General features: G+C 36.9%; 2 protein-coding genes and 1 long non-coding RNA gene across 3 annotated transcripts in view; 2 read left to right on the top strand and 1 right to left on the bottom strand.

Moving 5' to 3' along the window:
- Positions 1–4,024, top strand: part of LOC125254180 (NACHT, LRR and PYD domains-containing protein 12-like) — a 45,265-nt gene extending 41,241 nt beyond the window's left edge. The window contains exons 7-8 of the mRNA XM_048168653.1: positions 2,208–2,254; positions 2,399–4,024. Of these exons, the coding sequence (XP_048024610.1) occupies positions 2,208–2,254; positions 2,399–2,928 (577 nt within the window). The 3' untranslated portion in view covers positions 2,929–4,024. The remainder of the gene's footprint in view (positions 1–2,207; positions 2,255–2,398) is intronic.
- A 7,982-nt stretch (positions 4,025–12,006) lies between these two features.
- LOC125254862 lies at positions 12,007–18,418 on the top strand. Its single transcript, XM_048169705.1, has 10 exons — positions 12,007–12,084; positions 12,423–12,694; positions 12,782–12,931; positions 13,576–13,655; positions 13,771–14,129; positions 14,762–14,864; positions 15,819–15,981; positions 16,066–16,163; positions 16,349–16,502; positions 17,604–18,418. Exons 5-10 carry the CDS (start codon positions 14,018–14,020, stop codon positions 17,634–17,636), a joined length of 663 nt encoding a protein of 220 aa, XP_048025662.1. The 5' UTR covers positions 12,007–12,084; positions 12,423–12,694; positions 12,782–12,931; positions 13,576–13,655; positions 13,771–14,017; the 3' UTR covers positions 17,637–18,418.
- Positions 18,279–19,974, bottom strand: LOC125254863. The gene is made up of 5 exons (XR_007181771.1): positions 19,927–19,974; positions 19,406–19,497; positions 18,943–19,053; positions 18,525–18,799; positions 18,279–18,416 (listed from the first exon to the last, which is right to left on the bottom strand). It is a non-coding gene; the product is annotated as an uncharacterized LOC125254863 (long non-coding RNA).
- Between the last annotated feature and the right edge of the window lie 1,749 nt (positions 19,975–21,723).

The raw sequence follows: 21,723 nt of genomic DNA on the forward strand, positions 1-21,723 counted from the left end.
CACATCGGTACGTCGGAAGCGGTCCGGACACGATGAAAGACTTAAACCACCAATTGGGCATCCATTTATAAATGCAGTCGATGGCTTTAAATATTTAGGCATAATCATTACTCCTACAGTTGACAGGTTAGTCCCTGCCAATTATAACCCAGTCATTGCCAAAGTCAATGAATCTGTTGACCGATGGTCCTCCCTACCAGTCTCACTGATTGGCCGTATAAACATTATTAAGATGAATATTCTACCAATTTTTTTGTATTTATTTCACTCTATTCCACTTTCCCCTCCATTAGGTTTTTTCTCTAGTATGAAAAAAAAAAATTAACCAAATTCATTTGGAATAATAGACGTGCAAGGCTTCGCCTAACATTGCTATATCTTCCTTATGACAGAGGAGGTTTACATTTAACCAATTTGCAATGGTACTACTGGTCTGCCACCTATTGGTTTTCCTCAAAGCCACAGTTACCCTGGGTAGAGATAGAATCAACAGTTATAAATGAAATGAGTATGGACCTGTATTTATACTCGGACTTGCATAAGAATCTAAAAAAGGCTACCAAAAATCCATTTGTTAAAAATACTTTAATAGTATGGAATGATGTTCAGCACATACTAGGAGAAGTTCCAACTCTCTCTTACTTTTCTCCTATTTGTGGAAACAGGGACTTCAGACCAGGGAATAATGATTCTGGCTTCAAACAGTGGGCATTAAAGGGTATCCGTAAGGTTGGGGATTTATTTGAGGGAGACACATTGATGACCTTTACAAAAAATTTGGAATCCCAATGACACACTTTTTTAAATATTTACAAATTCGCAGCTATATCAATGTTAAGCAAAATGATTCCCTATCTAGACCTTTACCAACAGAACTAGAAAAAGTTGTTTTTTGAGGATCTTAGTACAAACCAAATTTCACAGTTTTATTGCAAATTTGTTAACAGCTCTAAAGAATCATCTGAATCCAAGAGAGTCACTTGGAGTACAGATCTGCAGTATGATCTTTCAGATTTAGAATGGAGCCAGATATGTATCAGAGCCCAGAATTTGTCAATTAATGCTAGATTTAAGCTGATTCAATTTAACTGGGTAATGCGTACTTATGTAACCCCTGAAAAGTTAAATAAGTTTAACCCAAACATTCCAGACATCTGTTTTAAATGCCAAAAACATAAGGGTACATTCTTTCATTGTATCTGGGAGTGTGAGGTGATTAAGACGTTCTGGCAAAAAGTGGCAACAGTAATTTCCTCAATAATCTCAAAACCATTTCCAGTGACTCCTGAAATATGTGCTTTGGGTTTAATTCCTTATGGACATTTGTCCAGTTCTTGCAAGATGTTTGGTAGCATTTTACTGGAAGAACATAGAAGGTCCATCTATTAATCATTGGTTGAAGGATCTGGCACATTTTCTTTTAGTATAAAACTACTAAACTTACCTTAGTTTACTGAGTACTTCAAAGTGTACTTTCATAAACTAAAAAATGTACAAGTATTTATCTAGAACTATCAGCATATAAATAAGTTCACTTGTAGCATTGCAAACAAAAAATGAAGTAAACTATACTACTTAAAAGTATACTTTAAAAAAGTGGGCCATTTTAGCACACTTACAAGTATACTACTAGAACAATATTAGTATTCTTACTAGATAAAATACACTTAAAATATACTTGAACATTACTTGAGTATATTTCATAAAATGAACTTGAAGTATACTTATTTTTGTAAGGGAATAAAACATGAGAACAAGGGTATGAACTTGCAACAGAACACATTTTTTATTCTATATTTGAGTATTAAGTTTAATTCTAAAGAACTCATTCAGGATATGTCTGTGTGTCATTCGGTCTGGAACCAGTTATCACTTTTTAGACAATTCTGCAGCTGAATAATGTATGGAATATTATATTAACAGATATTAGATTATCCAAATAAAAAATACCCTTTAGCAGCACAGATGTGACTATTTCTCTGGCTGTATGCAGCTTTAATTCGACAGTCGACTGTGTACAACTGCGAACTGTGCAGTACACGACAGACCCACTGATAACTTTATTCCCATTTAGCCCTATACTGTATCTGAAGAGCCTCTTGTAAAGTGTGTGTGTGTGTGTGTGTGTGTGTGTGTGTGTGTGTGTGTGTGTGTGTGTGTGTTTACTGAGTTTACTAATGAACTGTGACACTGTGTGTGTTTTGTAGTGTGGATCATGGAGGAGAGATCAGAATTACAGCAGGAGTACGCAAATGTATGTACACACACGCGCGCACACACACACACACACACACACAGAAGAATCCTAAATCAAGTTAAGATTTACTTCTGTAATATTAATTTGTCATAAATGAACTTGTCAGACCTGAACTGAAGACTTGTGTTTTATCTCCATCAGATTATCATCAGTTCACTGCGGATCGGAACACAGTGAATAAACACCTCCAACTGTCTGAGAATAACAGAGTGATTACTTACACTAACACAGAGCTTCAGTCGTATCCTGATCATCCAGACAGATTTTATTATCATCCTCAGGTGTTGTGTAGAGAGAGTGTGTGTGATCGACGCTGTTACTGGGAGATTGAGTGGAGTGATGGTGTGTTTATATCAGTGTCATATAAGAGCATCAGCAGGAAGGGTGAGGGTGATGAGTCTGTGTTTGGATATAATGATCAGTCCTGGAGTTTGTACTGCACTCCCTCCAGTTACTCATTCAGACACAATAACAGAAAGACTAAACTCCCTGTAAAGCCCATCAGCAGTAGTAGAATAGGAGTGTATGTGGATCACAGTGCAGGAACTCTGTCCTTCTACAGCGTCAAGAGAGACACAGTGAAACTCATCCACACAGTCCAGACCACATTCACTCAACCGCTCTATCCTGGGTTTTGGGTTGGTTCTGGATCATCAGTGAAACTGTGTTGATGAATCAGAACAGACTGTAGAGAGATTCTACCCATAATACTTTGAGCTTATAATAATTATATTATAGTAAAGTTTTGAAAAATCTGCATTTTTTGAATTTTTTTTAATGGTGGGGGCAGAAATCTAAAATCCCTGGGTGTAAATAACCCTCAATTAATTAATAGTTTAGTTTTTTTTTTGTTCACTATATTAGTATAATATATTATGTATATTTTAGTATTAATTGTTTTAACAAATATTTGTATTATTTTTTCTTCCATTTGAGTTATTATTCCTATAGGGACTTGTGAAAAATGTCACCATTGAAGGTCAATTATGCTGAATTGAGAATTGCAACAGGAACTTACATCATCATCCAGTGAAAAAAACTGTACAATGTAATACAATTTTCACCTTTTCTATGTGTAAAAACCCTTTAAAGTGTAAGTTCACTGTCATTAATTTCTCACCCTCATGCCGTTCCATAAGACCTTCATTCATCCTCAGAACAGAAATCAAGTTGGCCTGCGTCTCAATGTTCATACTATCCATCCTAAGTAGTATGTGACATTAGTAATATTCAATACTATTTAGGGCGGATAGGGTGAATAGTATGCACATTGGGATGCAGGGTTGGTCTTTTTGAGTTTTCAGGGTGGAGTCAGGCGGCAGGTGTAACGGGTTGCCTATGATGAGTGGATCCTGATTAAAGGATCTGTCTTTCCAGAGGGCTTTGGATCAGTGTTTGGGTTCCTGTTTGACTTGAGCTTGACCTCTCTCCAGCACCAGTTTTTTTGTCGTCGTTATTTTGTTTGTTAGTTTATCATGTATTCTTTCTTTAAATAAAAGTGTTTTTGAGTTGAGCATATTTTTTGTTACTCTGTCCTGAGCCAGGAAGTATGTAACAGATACTCTTGATGAAATCCGATGGCTCAGTGGGGCCTCTGTTGCCAGCAAAATAATTTACACTTTCAGATGCTCAGAAACAGGCATGAAAACGGGTCAGGGGTGAAAAAGGTGAGAAGGATATTATCCCTCTAGGGGGGTCGGGGGGCATGGTCCCCTGGAAGAAAAATGTAAATATTCCATATTTTAAAGCATCAATCTGATGCATTTTGAGATGCTCACTGATTCTTGAGACATGGGACAAAACATGTCCAGCAATTGTAACTGCTATTAGGTTTAAAGATGAAAATATTTTCAATTGTAAATGTTATGAGGGATTAATAATAGAATGTATTTAACACAATTATCCCCTTCAATTTAATTTTATCATTATTATAACAAATCTATGACACTTATTGTCTTCTCACTACATCTAAAACAGTGTGTCCACAGAGAAGGGTTCAATCATTCATATGCAATAAAATGGATAAAAACGTTTTTTTTTATGATGAAAAAGCTTGTTTTATCAAAAGCAACACTTAATAATATATCATGTCAGAGCAAAGTTTTTTTTTCAATGATACATGCATGTTTTATAAGATTTCAAAGTTGTGTCCCCATTTTGTCAACACCGTCAGACATTTATTAAAATGTAATAAAATCAAGGAATATCAGGGGCAGCTGTCACTCTGAAGGACCCTTTTACCACATTCCACATCTGTAGAGTACATCACTGTCAGACAGGCTCTGGTAAGTTTTATAGTTTTAGAGTATTTTAAATCTTAATGTTAATATTTCCTGTGTCACAACCATGATGAGTCAACACCCTCTTCCAATTTCTGAGGAAATTATTTGAAATTTTTAGATCATTCTATTCCCCTGAAGTAGGTTCTATTAGCATCTAGCATCAACAGAGAAAACAAAATGGCTACTCCATGAAATCCATTTGTTTTGTGAAAGAAATGCCTTGTGTGTCAACACCGTCAGATTTTCTGTCTGACGGTGGTGACAGGCAAATGATGGAGTTGACACTCAACATAAACTCATATTTCTGTGGTTTTCAAGTCATTTTTAATTATATTAAATATAAAATAGTGTTTATTCTAATATTCTAATAAAAATATTGTTTATTATAATAATGTATGAATACTAAATATGTGACCTGACAGCATATATTGCTTTTGTGGATTGATAGTCATCACTTCTAGCAGAGCTAGGGATGAAGGAACATAAAGCTAAGGGACCACAGGGCTTATGGAACATAATAAGGAACATTGCATAGTATAGGAAAATATGATAAAGATATTCTTGTGCTCTTTTTGTGTGTTTTAGTTCAGCATGGCTAGACATCTCTCATTGGAAGAGCGTAGACGAAGGGACAGAGAGTATCAGAAAAAACAAAGAGAGAAAATCAGTGTACAGCCAGAATTAAAGGAGGAATTTTTAAGAAGGGAGAGACAAGGGTGGAAACAGAGTTGAGGAAGGAAAACTAAAGCAAATCAAGGATTTGAGTAAGAGAGAACAGAGGAAAAAGAGAAAGAAATGGAAGCATAGTCAGCGAGAATGAAGAGCGCGAAGACAGATAGACACTCAACCCTCACAACGGAAACACCTCCGGATAGTCCATCAAATGACTTCAATGAGACACCACAGACAAGCAGGCAGGCTGCTGCAGGGAAAAGAGAGAGGGTCAAAACAAGGCAGAGACATTCTAGAGAAATGAAAAAGCTAAAGACCAAACTCAGCAAGGCCCAAAAAGAGAACAGTAAATTAAAAAAGCAGATAAGGCGCATAAAACAGAAGACAACACAGGAGATCACACTGAGTGAATCGCCAAGAACCACCACAGAGGGAATGATGTGCAATAGAAATAACAGCTCCCCTTCAGTAAAGAAAACTCTGCTGTTCCACAATGTTCTAATTAAAGAATTCAATGAAGGAAAACAGAGTGCAGAGCCACTTCAGAGATGTTATGTAAAATCTAAGAACCTTCACTTGTCAGGCATGATTCTTAAAAAATACCGGCTGCTATACAAAATGAGGCAATTCGGTCTGACATACAAAACACTGAGGCAAAAGAAATCCAAAGTCAGAAGACCCAGTTACCTGCAAACAATCACACAAACAGTCCAAAACTTCTTTTGTAATTGTGCACGTATGACCACTGACAAACAAGACACAATTACACGAAATAAGAAAAAGCATCAAAGAATGGTCCTCTCAGACACAATGATAAACCTCCACAAAGAGTTCACCAAACAACACCCACACATTAGTCTGAGTTATTCATCTTTCTGCACTCTTCGCCCTTTCTATGTCACAGCACCCAAGCCATCTGATCGAAAGACCTGTCAGTGCCAATACCATGAAAATGCAAAGATGATGCTTGAGGTCTTGAGAGAACATGGGGTTACTCAGAGTAGCAAGCTCGATGATAGTTTTGAGCTTGTTTGTTGCTCTCCTCCAAGTGAATCATGTCTCCTGCGTGTTTGTACTCGCTGTCTTCACAAAAGCACACCTATTACAGCACAACAAGAGCTGATCAATGTTGAGTGGCAGCAGTGGGAACGGGTAAAGGACCAAGTGGCAGGCGAATCTCACCACAACACTAAACTTGTGACGCATACTGGCACCATAGCAGAACTCATACGGCTGTATGAAGACCTGTTGCGCAATGAGACAACAACACATGTGTGTTTGGTTAAAAATCAGTCCAGAGAGTACAGGAAGATGATAGACAACTGTGATGAAAAGAGTGTAATCGTGCATGTTGACTTCGCAGAAGCATGGAAATGCAAATATAGCTCTGAGGTACAGTCATGCCATTTTGGTCAGAACCTCCCCCAACTCAATCTACACACTGGCATGTACTACACAAAAGATGAAAAGGCTGGGTTTTGCACTGTGTCTGAATCCAAGCGTCAGGATGCTGCTTCCATTTGGGCATACATGGATCCTGTCCTCAAAACAATAAGACACAAGTTTCCTGGTGCTCATACCATCCACTTTTGGTCTGATGGCCCAAGCAAACAATATAAAAACAAGAAGAATTTCTCTCTCTTATGTGATGTCCCTTCAAGATTTGGTTTCCAAAGAGCGACTTGGAACTTCTTTGCCACTTCACACGGCAAGGGAGCACCAGATGGCATTGGAGGGACAGTCAAAAGAACTGCAGATTGTCTCCTTCTGCAAGGCAACAATGTTACAAGTGGGATAATATTCTATGACATGGTGGGAAAAAGTCTTCCCAACATCCAACTCTTCTATGTCAAAGATGAAGAAATTACATGCTATGATGAGCTCATTCAACCCATGAAACCTGTGCCTGGAACACGAAAAGTTCATCAAGTTATTCCTGAGGAGAAGAAGATCTTTTGCAGATCATTGTCCTGCTTTTGCTGTGAACCGAAGATTTGTCAGTGTTTCACTCCAGCCATGTTTGATCTCAATGAGCATGAAAAGGTGATGAATTTGAAAAGGCATGCTGAGAACACAGGTGGTAGCAGTGCTTCTGCTCAACAGAAGGAAAAAGGACCTGTTGCCATGCTAATGGAAGAAATGGAGCAGGACAATGATGAAGTTCCTAAGGGAGTTTACACAAAGATAGCAGAAGATCATATTAACAGTGGAGACTGGCTTGCTGTGATATATGACAAGAACTGGTGGTTGGCAAAAGTCATCACTATGGATACACATCACCAAGATGTTAAGGTGGAATTCTTCCATCCTAATGGTCCAAGCACTCAGTTTCATCCAAAACGAGGAGCAAAGGATGTGTGCTTCATTCCAGTCCAAAATATCCTGGTGAAGCTGACTGAACCATCGTCTCAGAGGCGTGCAAGCAGCACTAGACATATTTTTCACCTCTCACCTGAGGTGATGGACTATATAGAGAGGGAGCACATTCAGTTTCTGATGTTTCAGTAGTCAGCGAATACAGATAAAAGCAGCAAAGTGTATGAAACAATGAACATTTTTTTTTTTTTTTTTTTTGTTCCATCCAGTTGTTCAGTAGTTTAATATTAATTTGATAGCAGACACACTGGATAAAACATGCATTCTGATCAAATGTGTCTGATCATTTTGGATCATTTGTTAAGATGTTATATGTTAAGATGTTTAAATGTGAATATTAAGTTTATGGTAAAATTGAGATTAGATAAAATGTAAATGGATAGAACTAATTGTTTTATTTGTTCAAATAACTGTTAAAACTTACCATACATACTGTTCCGAGATGCGAGAAAATAGATAATGTGTGTTCCAATGATATATAAAAAAGACTTAAATGTGAATCTTGAATAAAAACTTTATAAACAATAACATGCTCACCGTTTGTTGTGTTTGTTTTAATACAGTAATTAATTGATTCAATGTATTTGATAGTTAAATTGACAACAAATTCAAGTTTTCATCACCACCGTCAGATGTGTCAACTTCGTCAGATGACTATCTTGAGGATATTTCATTATGATATTTTATATTTGTTGATGAATTGTTGGTCATATGTGAAAATGTAATCTCTCTGCTAACATGACAATGTGTTTTGAAATGTTAAAAACATCTTGATTGCTGTTAAAGATAAAGTTAAAGTTACATTACACAGTCCGATTTAAGAAACACAAACGGAAATCCTTATAATAAATATATTTATACATATTAAAAGTATTTTTTTTGTGTGTGGCCTCTGTTTGCCTTTGTAAAAAATAGTTTACTATACTTCTTATAGGTCTTGCATAATGTGAGTGGAAATTAATTTGTGTTTTTGGTGTCTGACGGTGTTGACAGTATAAGTGTTGGCAAGGTAAAAAGCACATTTTATTAAAAAAGAAAACTTGGGAGGTTGTATCAAAGCATAGCTTAGTACATGTAAGATACATAAATGTAGTTTAATTTGTCTGAGTATACGGTTTTATTTTTTCAATATTTCACCCTGTTTTGTCCCACTTCTCAAGAATCAGTGTGCTTTTTTTGCCAACCTGGGGAGAGCTGGAGAAACTTAACTTCAGCCATGAGTCAAAAATTATTATGGCCTCCTTACTAAGTATTATGCAAGCCATTTCATGCCAGCCTGTCACTGGGTCTAACATTTACAGTATATTTGGGGGAAGAACCTAGCGCTATGATTAGTCGAACTCTTCTTATTTTGCTGTTGCTTGATTTGAGTACTGCGCGTGCACAGAGGCGTCACCAGGTTTTTGCGTAGTTTAGAGTGACAAATCGTACCAGCGTACTTTGAAGTCAAAATGCCTATCCGCTACGCAAATTGCATACAGGTTGGCAGGTCTACTTATTGATAGAACGGTGGACCACTTTACCTTCTGCCTTGTCAGTCCCCTCACCTCAAAATCTACCTTCTCAAAAACGGTAGCGTTAGCTAATAATTTTCCTCCGGAGCTTTAGCTAGCTGGCTAATGTTGTGTTCTCTCCTGCTGTGTTCAATGACTCAATTCATCAAGCTGTAGCTAACGTTAGCTAAGTCTATGTCAACAGAGCTCCTGGGTAACTTAACTTAGATATACCAGAAAATATTAAAATTATTGAAACCATCACTCACCAAATTCAGTCAGGTAAATCGCCGAGGCCAGGCGTGCTTTCAGCTTCTGATGGTGGTCTGCACTGGTGAAGCAAGGCCCTTCGCGTTAATATTTCCATGCACTCGCGCTCCCTTCTGGCACGCACACCTGTTCGCAGTTCACTGAATCTCACGCGCCCTTCTGGTATGCGCACCTGTTCACAGTTCACTGAATATGAACCCCCCCCCCACCCAAAAAAAAATTTTCTCATCGAATCTACGTTTCAAAACGGCGAATTTCACCGAAAGGTGAGGGATTTTCATGTATGCAGATAGGTACTAAAAACATATTTAAAACAGTTCATGTGACTACAGTGGGTCTATCATAATATTATAAAGTGATGAGAATACTTTTTGTGCACCAAAAAAACAAAACAACGACTTTATTCAAGAATATCTAGTGATGGGTGATTTCAAAACACCGTTTCACTGCCTACGAATCTTTTGTTTCGAATCAGTTGTTCAGAGCATGTTTCAAACTGCCAAAGTCACATGATTTCAGTAAACAAGGCTTCCATACATCCTAAGTGTTTCAAAATTTCAATGGTTCACCACTGGGAGGCGTGACTTTGACAGTTTGATGCACGCTCTGAAACACTGATTCGAAACAAAAGATTTGTAAAGCTCAAGTCTTTCTATCACATTCTTCAGATCACACTTGAAACCATCACCCACCTGAATTGACAGCATGTGCTGCCCAAAGAAGTTGCATTTGTAACCAGTCCCATGTGATGGGATGTGGACTCTCATATACACACTCGTTGTGTGTGTATATGTGTAAAACCTTCAACAGGTCTCTGGCTGACTCTCCACCCAGTGGACAGAGGAAATGACTGGACAAACGAAGAATAAATATTAGGATGCAGCATGTATTGTGCGACTCAAAAACATCTTTGGCTCCGTGAGCCACCAGACATCCTCCTCTCAGTATAGCTTAGCGTTGACTAAGCTTAAAACTTGACATATCAGTTTAAACAATAAACATATCAGAACAATAATAAATATACATGGATTACACAATGACATACCTGGACAAACAAAGAATAAATATTAGGATGCAGCATGTATTGTGCGACTCAAAAACATCTGTTAGAAAATAATAACACATAAGCAATGCGAGCATACAAAGAATATTAACTTCGACAAAACGGCACATCAGTGTAATCCCACATTGTAAATCAAGTAAAAAACACCCCAAAGAACACTTTTTGACACGAACATAAACTAATATTTTGAAATTATACTACCTTTAGCTCCGTGAGCCACCAGACATCCTCCTCTCAGTATAGACCTTATTTACCAGAGAAACAAGCGCGCCGCCATCTTTATAAAATTGTCTTTGAACTTCCGTTTTGCGGTAGCTCTGTACATTTCTATGGCATCGCTGTCAAAGAATAATTAGTTGGTTAAGTGGATTTACTTGTAGAGTTAATGAAAGTTATCATGAGCATTGTTATGTTTAAAGCAGATGTCTTAACAAATGTCAGTAGGTCGGGAAGATTTTAAAACGAGCAGTTCATTCATAAATGTAATATCGCTGTGGAAATACAAACCGGAAGTCAAAAGACAACGAGCGCAACGCTGAAAAGGGGCGGGGCTACATAAGGTCTATAGCTTAGCGTTAACTAAGCTAGGAGAGAATGTGCCCAAAGTTAAGATTTTCTTAAAGGGGCAGTATATGGAGTCAAATTAATGCCTTAAAGTTTTGCAAAAAAATAAAGTTTTGCAAAACTAAAAAAAGAATTGAGCAATAAAAAAATGTTTTGCAAACAAAAATAAAGAATTGCAAAGGAAAAATAAAGTATTGAGCAGAAAAAAATAAGTTTTGCAAACAAAAATAATAAATTGCAAAATAAAATAAAGTAGGCTAGTGCAAAAATAAAAATATAATCAATTACAAAAATCAATGACAGCTGTAATCCTATTTTATCTTTGCCACATATTTTTCATGCTCAAACCTACTAAATCATTTGCAACGCTCATTTTATTCTGCGTTTCAGTCAAGCGTGCGCTCACCATACCGGTTTTCCTTTGCGCTGCACTTTTCTGTGCGGTTCTCTTTATGGCACTGGTTTGACGTGGGGGTGGAGTCAAGAAACGGGGGCACGCCCCCGCGAAACACGTCATCGGCAGGAGACGCACATCGCAACAGAACAGATCAAGTTTTTAAGAAATCAAGCTCAGTGCCTGCTTTCTTAATTGCTCATGTATTTCAAACAATCTTATGCTTAAGGAATGATATGTATATAGTCATATAATCTAAGGAAAGGGGAACAAAGTAAAATGCAGCATTTCCATAGATGAGCTGTTTCATTAATAAGCAGTTACTAACCTCTTCTGTGATCACCACAAGCTGTATTTTGGTAATCATAGTTATTGACAAGCTAGCAGTAGTATTATTTTTTCGAAATATTCAACACAAACCTTAATTCCCATTGTTTATGAGGGGCCAATGGATGTGACTTGGGTTTTATTTCTTTGAATTAAAATCTTATATTAGGATTTGTATTGTAATGTTGCATCCTCCCATAATCCTAATATAATGTTTTATCTTACATGTATTTACATTATCATTTCTGTGTGTTCTAATTTTGTGCTCTTTTTTTTTGTGAACCCTTTTTCTGTTTCATGTTTTCTGTAGTTATGCAAGCTTTTTGAAGCTGAATTTCCCAAATTGAGATCACTCGCTGGAGGGTGGCTGCTTTATAAGGCACCAGGTGCATTATATTAAATACCAGAGCAGACACAAGCATGACAACACATAACTGTTTTAGTGCAAACTGTACAAAAGTGATATTAGTGGTATTATAGACACAGGGTTACAATTACACATTTTCTCTAGCCATCCCAAAGCTTTCACATGTACATACCCTGTTAGAAAAAGTAATTATTTTATAATATTGCACAGTCAGGGAAGTGATAGGGTATGTTTAAAACTCGGGGCACTGCTCGTTACTAATAATTCTTTAGCTTCCACTTTATGAGCATAAGCCTAATTGTACTGTACGGGCCCCCCTAATACTTGATGTGTTGTAATGTATATTTGAATTGGCAGGTGGCAGTGGAAGAAGGCGGCTCATTGTTGTCCCTCCAGACTCCGAGGGCTATACTGGCAACCTTATCAAAATGGCAACAACCACTGGAAGAACGGCACTCTACATGGTCCCTCTTCAAGATGAGTTATGTCTCGATCCACTTCCATTCTCAGCAGAGGAGTTTGCGAAGATGCCAAAGGTGGAGTGTCGGACATGTAAAACAACAATGCCATTACCAGTTTTATACTTGCATGTCCAATCCTGTGGTGGCACATAATCAGCTGATGATGAGGTATGTTATTTATACAATAGAGCAACTGTCGACATTTCCATAAACTTTGGTATTAGGCAGCATATATACCCAGTTTTGTTATTTCAGATTGCTGATGCTGAGGACGATGATGATGATGAAGAACTAAAAATAGTTTCTGTGACAGCCAGTACTGTGTCCACTGCCACCCCAACTTCTAGTCCTGCACCTATCAGTCCTCTGCGACCCTGTTCTCCTACACCCACCACAAGTTATGAGGTGACATGAATCTGTAATATTAAAAGTTACCAAATACTCATATAAATATGTATTTTTTCCTTATTCACAAACATTTAACTAAGTGTTATCCTAAATAGAAGTAAAAGTACTTAGTTTAAGAGTTTTCTCTTAAAACCTATTCACAATTCTGCCGAGACCAACTTTTACCAAGGAATAGAGAGAAGTCTTTAGCTGAGAGGGTTGAACGTGTTGCTATGGATGATGTTATCACACTTACTAATGTACTAACTGTGACCACAGTGATTGGCTGACGGAGGAGGAGTCTCAGTCAGCGATTATAATCATAAAAAACAGTAAAAGGTATTATGTTTCAGATTTAGGAGCTGGTTTTAGTGCTCAAATGCTTTGTGAAATACTCTTGAAGCAGAAAATGTAGGAGTCCTAAATTTAGTACTGACACACCCATTATTTTTCAGAGTTTCTCCTAAATCTGCCAGTTAGGAGCTACTTTTAGCCCTAAGATGTTTTGTGCACATGGCCCCATCATTTTTGCACAATATTGCTTCCATGTCAATAATTATAGAAGACTGGGATTAGCGATACATCAATTAATCAACGCAAATTACAGAAAGCTTTTACTTGCCATGTCATATTTCATTGTTTGTTTTTTCTTGACGTTGTAGGATGAGGGACAGTGTCCCATCTGTTTAGAGATATTTACACACAGACAGTTGCCCATTCATGCAAGTATATGTGGCGATAGGTAATATTTTATGCTTTCTAAAAGCATTTCATTGCCAATCATTTTTTTATGGGGTCATTGAGTAACATGTTCTGTGTACTGATAACTAGAATATAACCTTTGGTTAAATTCTCAGTGCATTACAGACGTTTGGTGCGAACAGTCCTACATCTGCTACACCTGAACACCACAACCAAAGCTCAGACCTCCAATGGTAGAGTGTTTTAATCAATGCATGTAAACACATGTAAGAATATACAATTTGACTAATCTGTTTTTCTTTTCACAGTCCAGACGATATACTGAGGTTGTTGGCAAGCAGGGTAGATGCCAGCAAGGATTTCAACATCTGCGTATCTCGCACAGACTTCTTTCAAAGAGCTATGGTACAGTGGCAGCGTCAAAAGAAAGGGACCCCTGGCAACACTTTGCCTGTAACGTTTTTGGGGGAAGCAGGTGTTGATTCAGGTGTCATTCGAAAAGAATTTCTTACAAGTAAGTCAGTTTCTCTGTAAGGATTTTTGCATTCATGAAACATTTTTAAAAATAAGAAATTATTTTTATTTTTTCTTGGCTGATTTTCTGTTCTTGCTCTAACCCTTTAATTTACATTATTCCTGCCATATAATGTATCTAAAAAACACAAGATGTTAATAGCTTGTATTTTTACTTCCTGTATGGGTTACCAAAATATGTGAATTGTATAAAATACAATATCAGCAAAAACTTTCAGCCGATCTGCCTGTGTAGGACCCCTTGTCCTACCAAAAAAAATCAGCAACCCATCTCAGTATAGCTTTTTTCTCACTATTTGCTACACTTAATTGTTAGGGTGAGTTGAGAGCATGGAGGTGGCCTTTAGGGAGACTATTAGGGAACTGAAAATATAAAAGATTGTGTGAGGAGGATGATTGTTTGGCTAGGCTGTGAGGTTCAACTGTAACACTTTCCATTATGGAAGTGGAGGAAGAGGAGAAGAGAACCACATTTAAAACACTTTAAACTTATACAATGACAAAGTGTTATTACTCTGTGGTTGTATAAATTCAAGATTGTAACAAACTAAGTAATGAACAATCAATAATCAACACGTGCTTTAGAGAAATGTGCAAAGAAATCATTCATAGATTTGATTGATGAGATTGAGAAACGCCTCTTTGAGCATCGAGGACACCAGAGTGGGAAGAGCCCTATCTACTCCTTAAGTGATCTGGAGAAGGGGTTTTTCAGGTGTTTTATGGTGGGTAACTTTTACCTTAACACCTTTAACCTTATTATTTATTATTCTCAGGTTAGGTTGAGTAAGTCAAATCTGACCTAAATCATAAGCATTCAAACAATACTTACAATGTGTTCAGAAGACTTCTCTGTGGTCTGTTCGTGCTCAAGGGTTTAGTAATAAGAATATCGGTAGACAATTATTTGCAATTAATGTAGTAATAGTTTTAATTACAATTTAACAAAAGTAAAGGCAAACAAAGGTTATTAACAAAGTTATCTAAACAAAGCAAAGTTTCAATCAAAGGTGTAAAAGCTGGGTTTCTCGCGTCGAGAGACACTGCTCAATCAGTATCTGTCTGGCCAGTCTTCTCATCAGTCTTTTATACTCAAACAGTTCACTGCCGATGTTAAATTCTCTTCTGCTGTCATCAGTTGGAGAGCTGCCAAGTCTTCCACCATCCTTTTAAGGTGTTTCTGACGTAGCCTGCTTTTCCTCCTGTTAGCTCTCCTCTTGGCTCTTCTCCTCTGTGTCCGTCTCGTTTTTGTCTATAAAACATGCCTTATCTACAACATTACAATTCTCTTGTATCTAATACATAAATGTTTTCTACTCTATGTTACTTTAATATACTATACACCACAGTTTCATAGTTAACATATACTGTAAGTAAAGTAGTCATATACAAATTACTTTAACATGGTTAAGTATATGTGCATACATAATGTCATTAGTTTGCTTTTCTACATTACATCATTTTAATACATTTTAATGCATCATCACTAATTGGTTTACATAAACTACTACAAAGCCAAAACAACTTTAAACAAAATAGAGTAATTGCATAATCATCATATTCATCAACACAGGTTAGCAATTTTTTATGCGTTTTACCTGTTGTATTTACATGTTATTTATGTTTTAACAGGCTTGATCTTTATGTATGTTTGTGCTTTCTCTTTCAGGACTGCAGGAGAGGTGTTTTCAGTCAGTCTTGCTCAGGGTGGACCAGCCCCCTGTTTCTTGAGACAGTGGTGCTTTGACTATCTTTCAGCAGGAGATTTGGATGAAGTAAATCTCAGTAAAGATGATGTGGATGATGCTGAACTTTTTGAACTGATTCAAAAGGTAGAAAAAAAATTATCAAAGGCTGATTAAATTTGTATTAACTTTTTTTAAATGTATATACAATAATACATTTCATTATTTCAGGTGGAAGAAGAAACTGATCTCTCTGCATGGACTGATGCTATAATTAGTTGCGGTTTCACTGGGATCATTAAACCGGAGAACAAAGAGGCCATAATAAGGTGAGAAATAGAAAAATTCATAGTTTTAGTATTATTATATTCAAACATGTATTAGACCACACATAGGCATATGTTTCAGCTAATAGGGCAACAATGGATTTATGATACACACACACCAGTGTCTAGGATTTACTCAAAAAAAGAAAACTTTATGCAAGGCTTTCTTAAAAATGTGTGTATTTCAGATCTATTGTGCTGCATGCAACCCTGCGTCTGATCCCTTTGCTTAAGCAACTCAGAAAAGGTCTTCAAGTGTACAATTTTGTGGACATCCTGGAAGAGCATTTAGGATTGTGCCAACATTTCTTCGTCCTCAGTGTGGTGGACGATGACTATAAGGTATCACTCATAGTAATTTTTTTATTAATTAGTAATCATTTTTTTCTTGATTTATTCTTATTGAATGTGGATATTTATGCTGAGTTCAAATAATAATTAAGTTGGCTTGAGAGAGCCAACTTACTGAAATCCTATTGTCTTCTGACCCTAAAATTTCTGACAACTCTGTCTCCTCCAAGAGCTTTAACTCTACAAACTCGGCTCAGACCTTCAGACTGTTCTGACTTGGTGTGCTGTATCTTTTCTAACTGATCCGACTTAAGGTTTTCCTAAAAATGATGATCAAAACTAAAAAAACAATTCCCATTGGCTTTCATTGACAGAACGTTCAGATGAGCCAAGACTGTTCAAAATTCAAATTCTGACAGTTGGAGAGTCTCATCAGACTCCATTAGCTGCCATTCTATGCACTATTTCTTAACAACTGACACTCACTTACCTTCCATTCTATCTAATATTTCTAATCTAGCTGTCGATCTATCACTGTGTGGGTGGGTGGGTGAGTGTGTGTTGCGTGTGTGAGAGAGAGAGAGAGAGAGAGAGAGAGAGAGTGAGTGAGTGAGTGAGTGTGTATCTATCTTCTACTCACTCGCATCAAACTTTCTGGTCTGGCTTTCTCAAGCCAACTTCAAAGTTTGTCTCGACAAACTTTTTTTGTCTAGTTGATGTATAAAATACGAGATAAGCATTTTTAGCAATTGTGCTCTCAGTACCTGAAAATGCATATTGGTTGTCATCCCATAGGCTGATGCAGATTTTATCATGCAGAACATTCTGCCAAAACTATCCGAGAAGGGAACAATACGGGAGACCTGTGAAACAGCCATCATCAACTTCCTGCAAGATTTTCTCCAGGAAATTGAAACTGCTGGTATGTATGACATGATTTCAAGTTTCTAATGTAGTGTAGATGCTTTTAAGAAAAGACAAATGTTTTAAAATTCATGTGACATCACAATGAGCAATAGATAGTAACAACTGTCATACAAGCTTTTTACACTGCCGCTTGGTTTTTTGGTGATTTAACGGAAAAATGTTTTGGTCAGTTATATTGTAGAATCACTTTTGATTCATTGAGTTAACATGCTCTTTTGCTTGCAGTTGATAACCCTGATGGAGACACCCTTCCCTTAACTGTCCCCCTGTGTAATGCAATGGCTTACTGGCCAGGGACACAAACCACTTCTCATGTCAGAACGTCAAGAATTCAAAATTGCTTTGCATTTTGATCATGATTGTCAGCAGAGGATGCCTGCACACCGAATCTGCTACCCAGTTGTAAGTGCCTGTGCCAGAAAAATTACCTTTCCTGTAGCACACATTGACAACTACAATTCATTCAAGGAAATCATGCTGCAGGCTATCAACTCTGATTTTGGATTTAACAGAGTGTAAATTTAGGAGTAGGATACAATTCCAAATGAGTCCGGTGTATGTTCAGGGCATAGAATATTTCTATATGCTGTTAAATGTTCTTATTGTTACCCTAACACCAGAAAGAAAACAGGCAGTCTATTTTGTTAATAAAATTAGTTTTTTTTTATTCTGATTCCATAAATATATATTTGGCATAAGTACACTTTCTGCAATTAATTCTGAAATGTTTTTACTGTTCTGTTTAAAACTATTTTATTAAATGTTTATCAAAAGCTCCTTTGTTATTGTGTCTGTTTTGATTTGTTCACAGGGTGTACACATTACTGTAATTTAAGAATGAAGGATCACAAAATGTAATGCTGCTAAATATTTGTCCCTGCCATAGTTTTGTGATTGTGAGGTTGGGTCAACAACAGCTTGCAGCTGGGCCTTTAATTCCTCAGTTAATGTGCAATCAACTGGAGGAACCACAATTCCTCTGGATGGCTGGTCAGGGATTCTGGTCGTGTCCCAGTCAGAGTCTTCATCTTGAGCATTCTATAAAAAAAATAGATAATGAACATGGTATATTTTATTGCTACAATACATAGAAATGTACATGCATGCGGTTGCATAAATTACATGCATTAAAATTATAGACAATACCTCAGATTCTGGAGGAGCAACAGGGTTTTGAATAAGCCCGATTTCCCACATTTGGTTGGGGCTTCGATTGCCTTCTGTGCGGAAGTGGATGGTTATTCCATCCACAAGTGAAGGAATCAAGGCTGGCCTGCAGGCGTGGCAGGAACACATAATGACAACAAAACATGTGGAGGCTGTTTGCTGGATCTAGTAACCCTTCCTCCTCGAGGGTGTGTAAAACATCATAGAAGATGTTGGTTACAGCCATCCATATGTCGCGCCAAAGGCGTTCAATACTGAGAAATGCAGACAAAATGTGTAATACTTTGATTAACAGCACCTTATTGAATGAATACATGTTGAGTACACCGTTATCCTTAAAAATAGAATGTTCATATTTAGCTCAGGGTATGACTATAAAATTAATCTTTATGCTTACCGCTGGTTATGCACGCTTTTTCCTGACAGGAAACTTCCCCTCCCACAGCCTCGCACAGAAAACATACACCTAGCGATCTCCACATTTTCTACTCCGTGGTCTCCTCGAACTCTAAATGCAGAAAAAAAAATGTAAAAGAGCAAAGCTGTTTTAGAAAAGAACACCAGTCTAATAAGAAAACCCATTAACCCTTTAATGTTTGTAAAGATAAACAGCAGGGATGTATTATTGCATGTAATGCTTCTGAACTTCACAGAAAAACATGGAAGTACATGGAACATGAAATTTAAATCATGATGTACTAATTATTTGTGTTTCAGACTTCCCCTCCTATCAGGCACACCTGATTGTAGTCATCAGCTTATTAATAGAGACTGCAAGACCTAAATTGGTTGTCTGATGAATGAACAGGTTTGAGAAGCAATAATCTATTCAACAAAAAAAAAAAAAGCAAACTGTTTACCTTAACGGATACCCATGCATCTCCACTGACTGATGGAAAAAACCAAGGGCAGTCGATGCTTTGTTATCTGTTGCAGCTCCAAGGTACATGATCTGAGGTAAATTATCAAATGTTATATTTATGTCAGGGGTGTTAGGCCAGCAGAGTTTAGTTCTAACCCTGCAGTTGCATGAACTGCTAGGACTACTCTTAGAAGTTGGCCATTCATTTTTTTGTTAAGACATGCGTAGACTGAATGCCCCTTGACTCCTTGCTAGATGGTCGTACTACTAAAGACAAAGTCTTAACATAAGGGTTATGTTTATGCAACTGGACCCTGTACTATTCAAATAAGGCTGAAGATCTTGATTAGCTGGATCAGGTAGGCTACATTTAATTAAAGTTGAAAACTAAACTGCAGGGGTGTAGCCCTACAGGAACTGAGTTCTGCATCCCTGATTTGTTTATTCCATCATTCATTTAATATGTACATTTAAAACAATACATTGTAGTAAAGATATTAATAAAAAATAAATAAAAACCTTCCTGGAGTATCCATCAATGGCACCGAATATCACAAGGCCATATCTGGAAAAAGATTATATATAGATATGTTGTAACTAAGGATATTGCACAGCAACAAAGTAGCAAACATATACATATATATACATATACATACAAATATATGTGCATGTATATATATATATATATATACAGTACAGACCAAAAGTTTGGAACCACTAAGATTTTTAATGTTTTTAAAAGAAGTTTCGTCTGCTCACCAAGGCTACATTTATTTAATTAAAAATACAGTAAAAACAGTAATATTGTGAAATATTATTACAATTTAAAATAACTGTTTTCTATTTGAATATATTTGACAAAGTAATTTATTCCTGTGATGCAAAGCTGAATTTTCAGCATCGTTACTCCAGTCTTCAGTGTCACATGATCCTTCAGAAATCATTCTAATATGCTGATTTGCTGCTCAATAAACATTTATGATTATTTTCAATGTTGAAAACAGTTGTGTACTTTTTTTTTTCAGGATTCCTTGATGAATAGAAAGTTCAAAAGAACAGCATTTATCTGAAATACAAAGCTTCTGTAGCATTATACACTACCGTTCAAAAGTTTGGGTCAGTAAGAATTTTTATTTTTATTTTTTTGAAAAGAATTAAAGAAATGAATACTTTTATTCAGCAAGGATGCATTAAATCAATCAAAAGTGGCAGTAAAGACATTTATAATGTTACAAAAGATTAGATTTCAGATAAACACTGTTCTTTTGAACTTTCTATTCATCAAATAATCCTGAAAAAAAATATTGTACACAAATATTTTGTACAATTGTACACATTAAATGTTTCTTGAGCAGCAGATCAGCATATTAGAATGATTTCTGAAGGATCATGTGACACTGAAGACTGGAGTAACGATGCTGAAAATTCAGCTTTGCCATCACAGGAATAAATTACTTTGTGAAATATATTCAAACAGAAAACAGTTATTTTAAATTGTAATAATATTTCACAATATTACTGTTTTTACTGTATTTTTAATTAAATAAATTAAGCCTTGGTGATCAGATAAATCTTCTTTCAAAAGCATTAAAGGGTCATGAAACCCTAAACCAAAATTTCTGAGATTTTAACAGAGGTATGTGTGTTGAACACCATTGAAGACAATGTTAGCATCTGTTAGATTTAATAGTAGGGGGAAATGGTTAAATTTTAGTTTTTATACGCTGTTTTCGTCTTCCGGGTTTAAAATCTTCATCCTGTCCACGTCACAGGCTGTGACGTGGCAGAGCACGATAGTACTTTGATGACTCATAGGTGTTTCATAATTATTAACGAGACTGAGTTTTTTATCCAATGAGAAGACACTCTCTTAATTATTCATGACACCACGTGGATCTTTCCAACGACAGACATGTCAAGCAAGCTGTGATATCACGCAGTAGATGAGTGAGGCAATCATGGGACGCAAGTGTTTGTTTTCGTGGTGCAAAAGTTCGAATGGGTTGCATATGTTTCCCCGCGATGCTGCCAGGGCTAGACTCTGGCTGCGGGCGGTTGGTTGGCCATCAACCACGGACACATCTACACACTGGATGCGTGGCGTGTCCGTTTCGGCTCCCATGTTAACAGGTTAGAGCTTGCACACTGCCTGGTGACGCGCGTTTCAGGAAAACGTCTCGGAAAACGCGTGCATGCTAGAAATAGAACCGATGCCTATTTTTCACGCGACATACAAGCGTCTTGGAAGCGTTTCCATGCAAACCTGGGGTGCGATTCCCGAAAGCATCTTTGGTGAACTATGGTCGTAAGTCCCAT

Source organism: Megalobrama amblycephala, linkage group LG19 (assembly GCF_018812025.1).
Source record: "Megalobrama amblycephala isolate DHTTF-2021 linkage group LG19, ASM1881202v1, whole genome shotgun sequence".
In the NCBI taxonomy this organism is placed as follows: Eukaryota; Metazoa; Chordata; class Actinopteri; order Cypriniformes; family Xenocyprididae; genus Megalobrama; species Megalobrama amblycephala.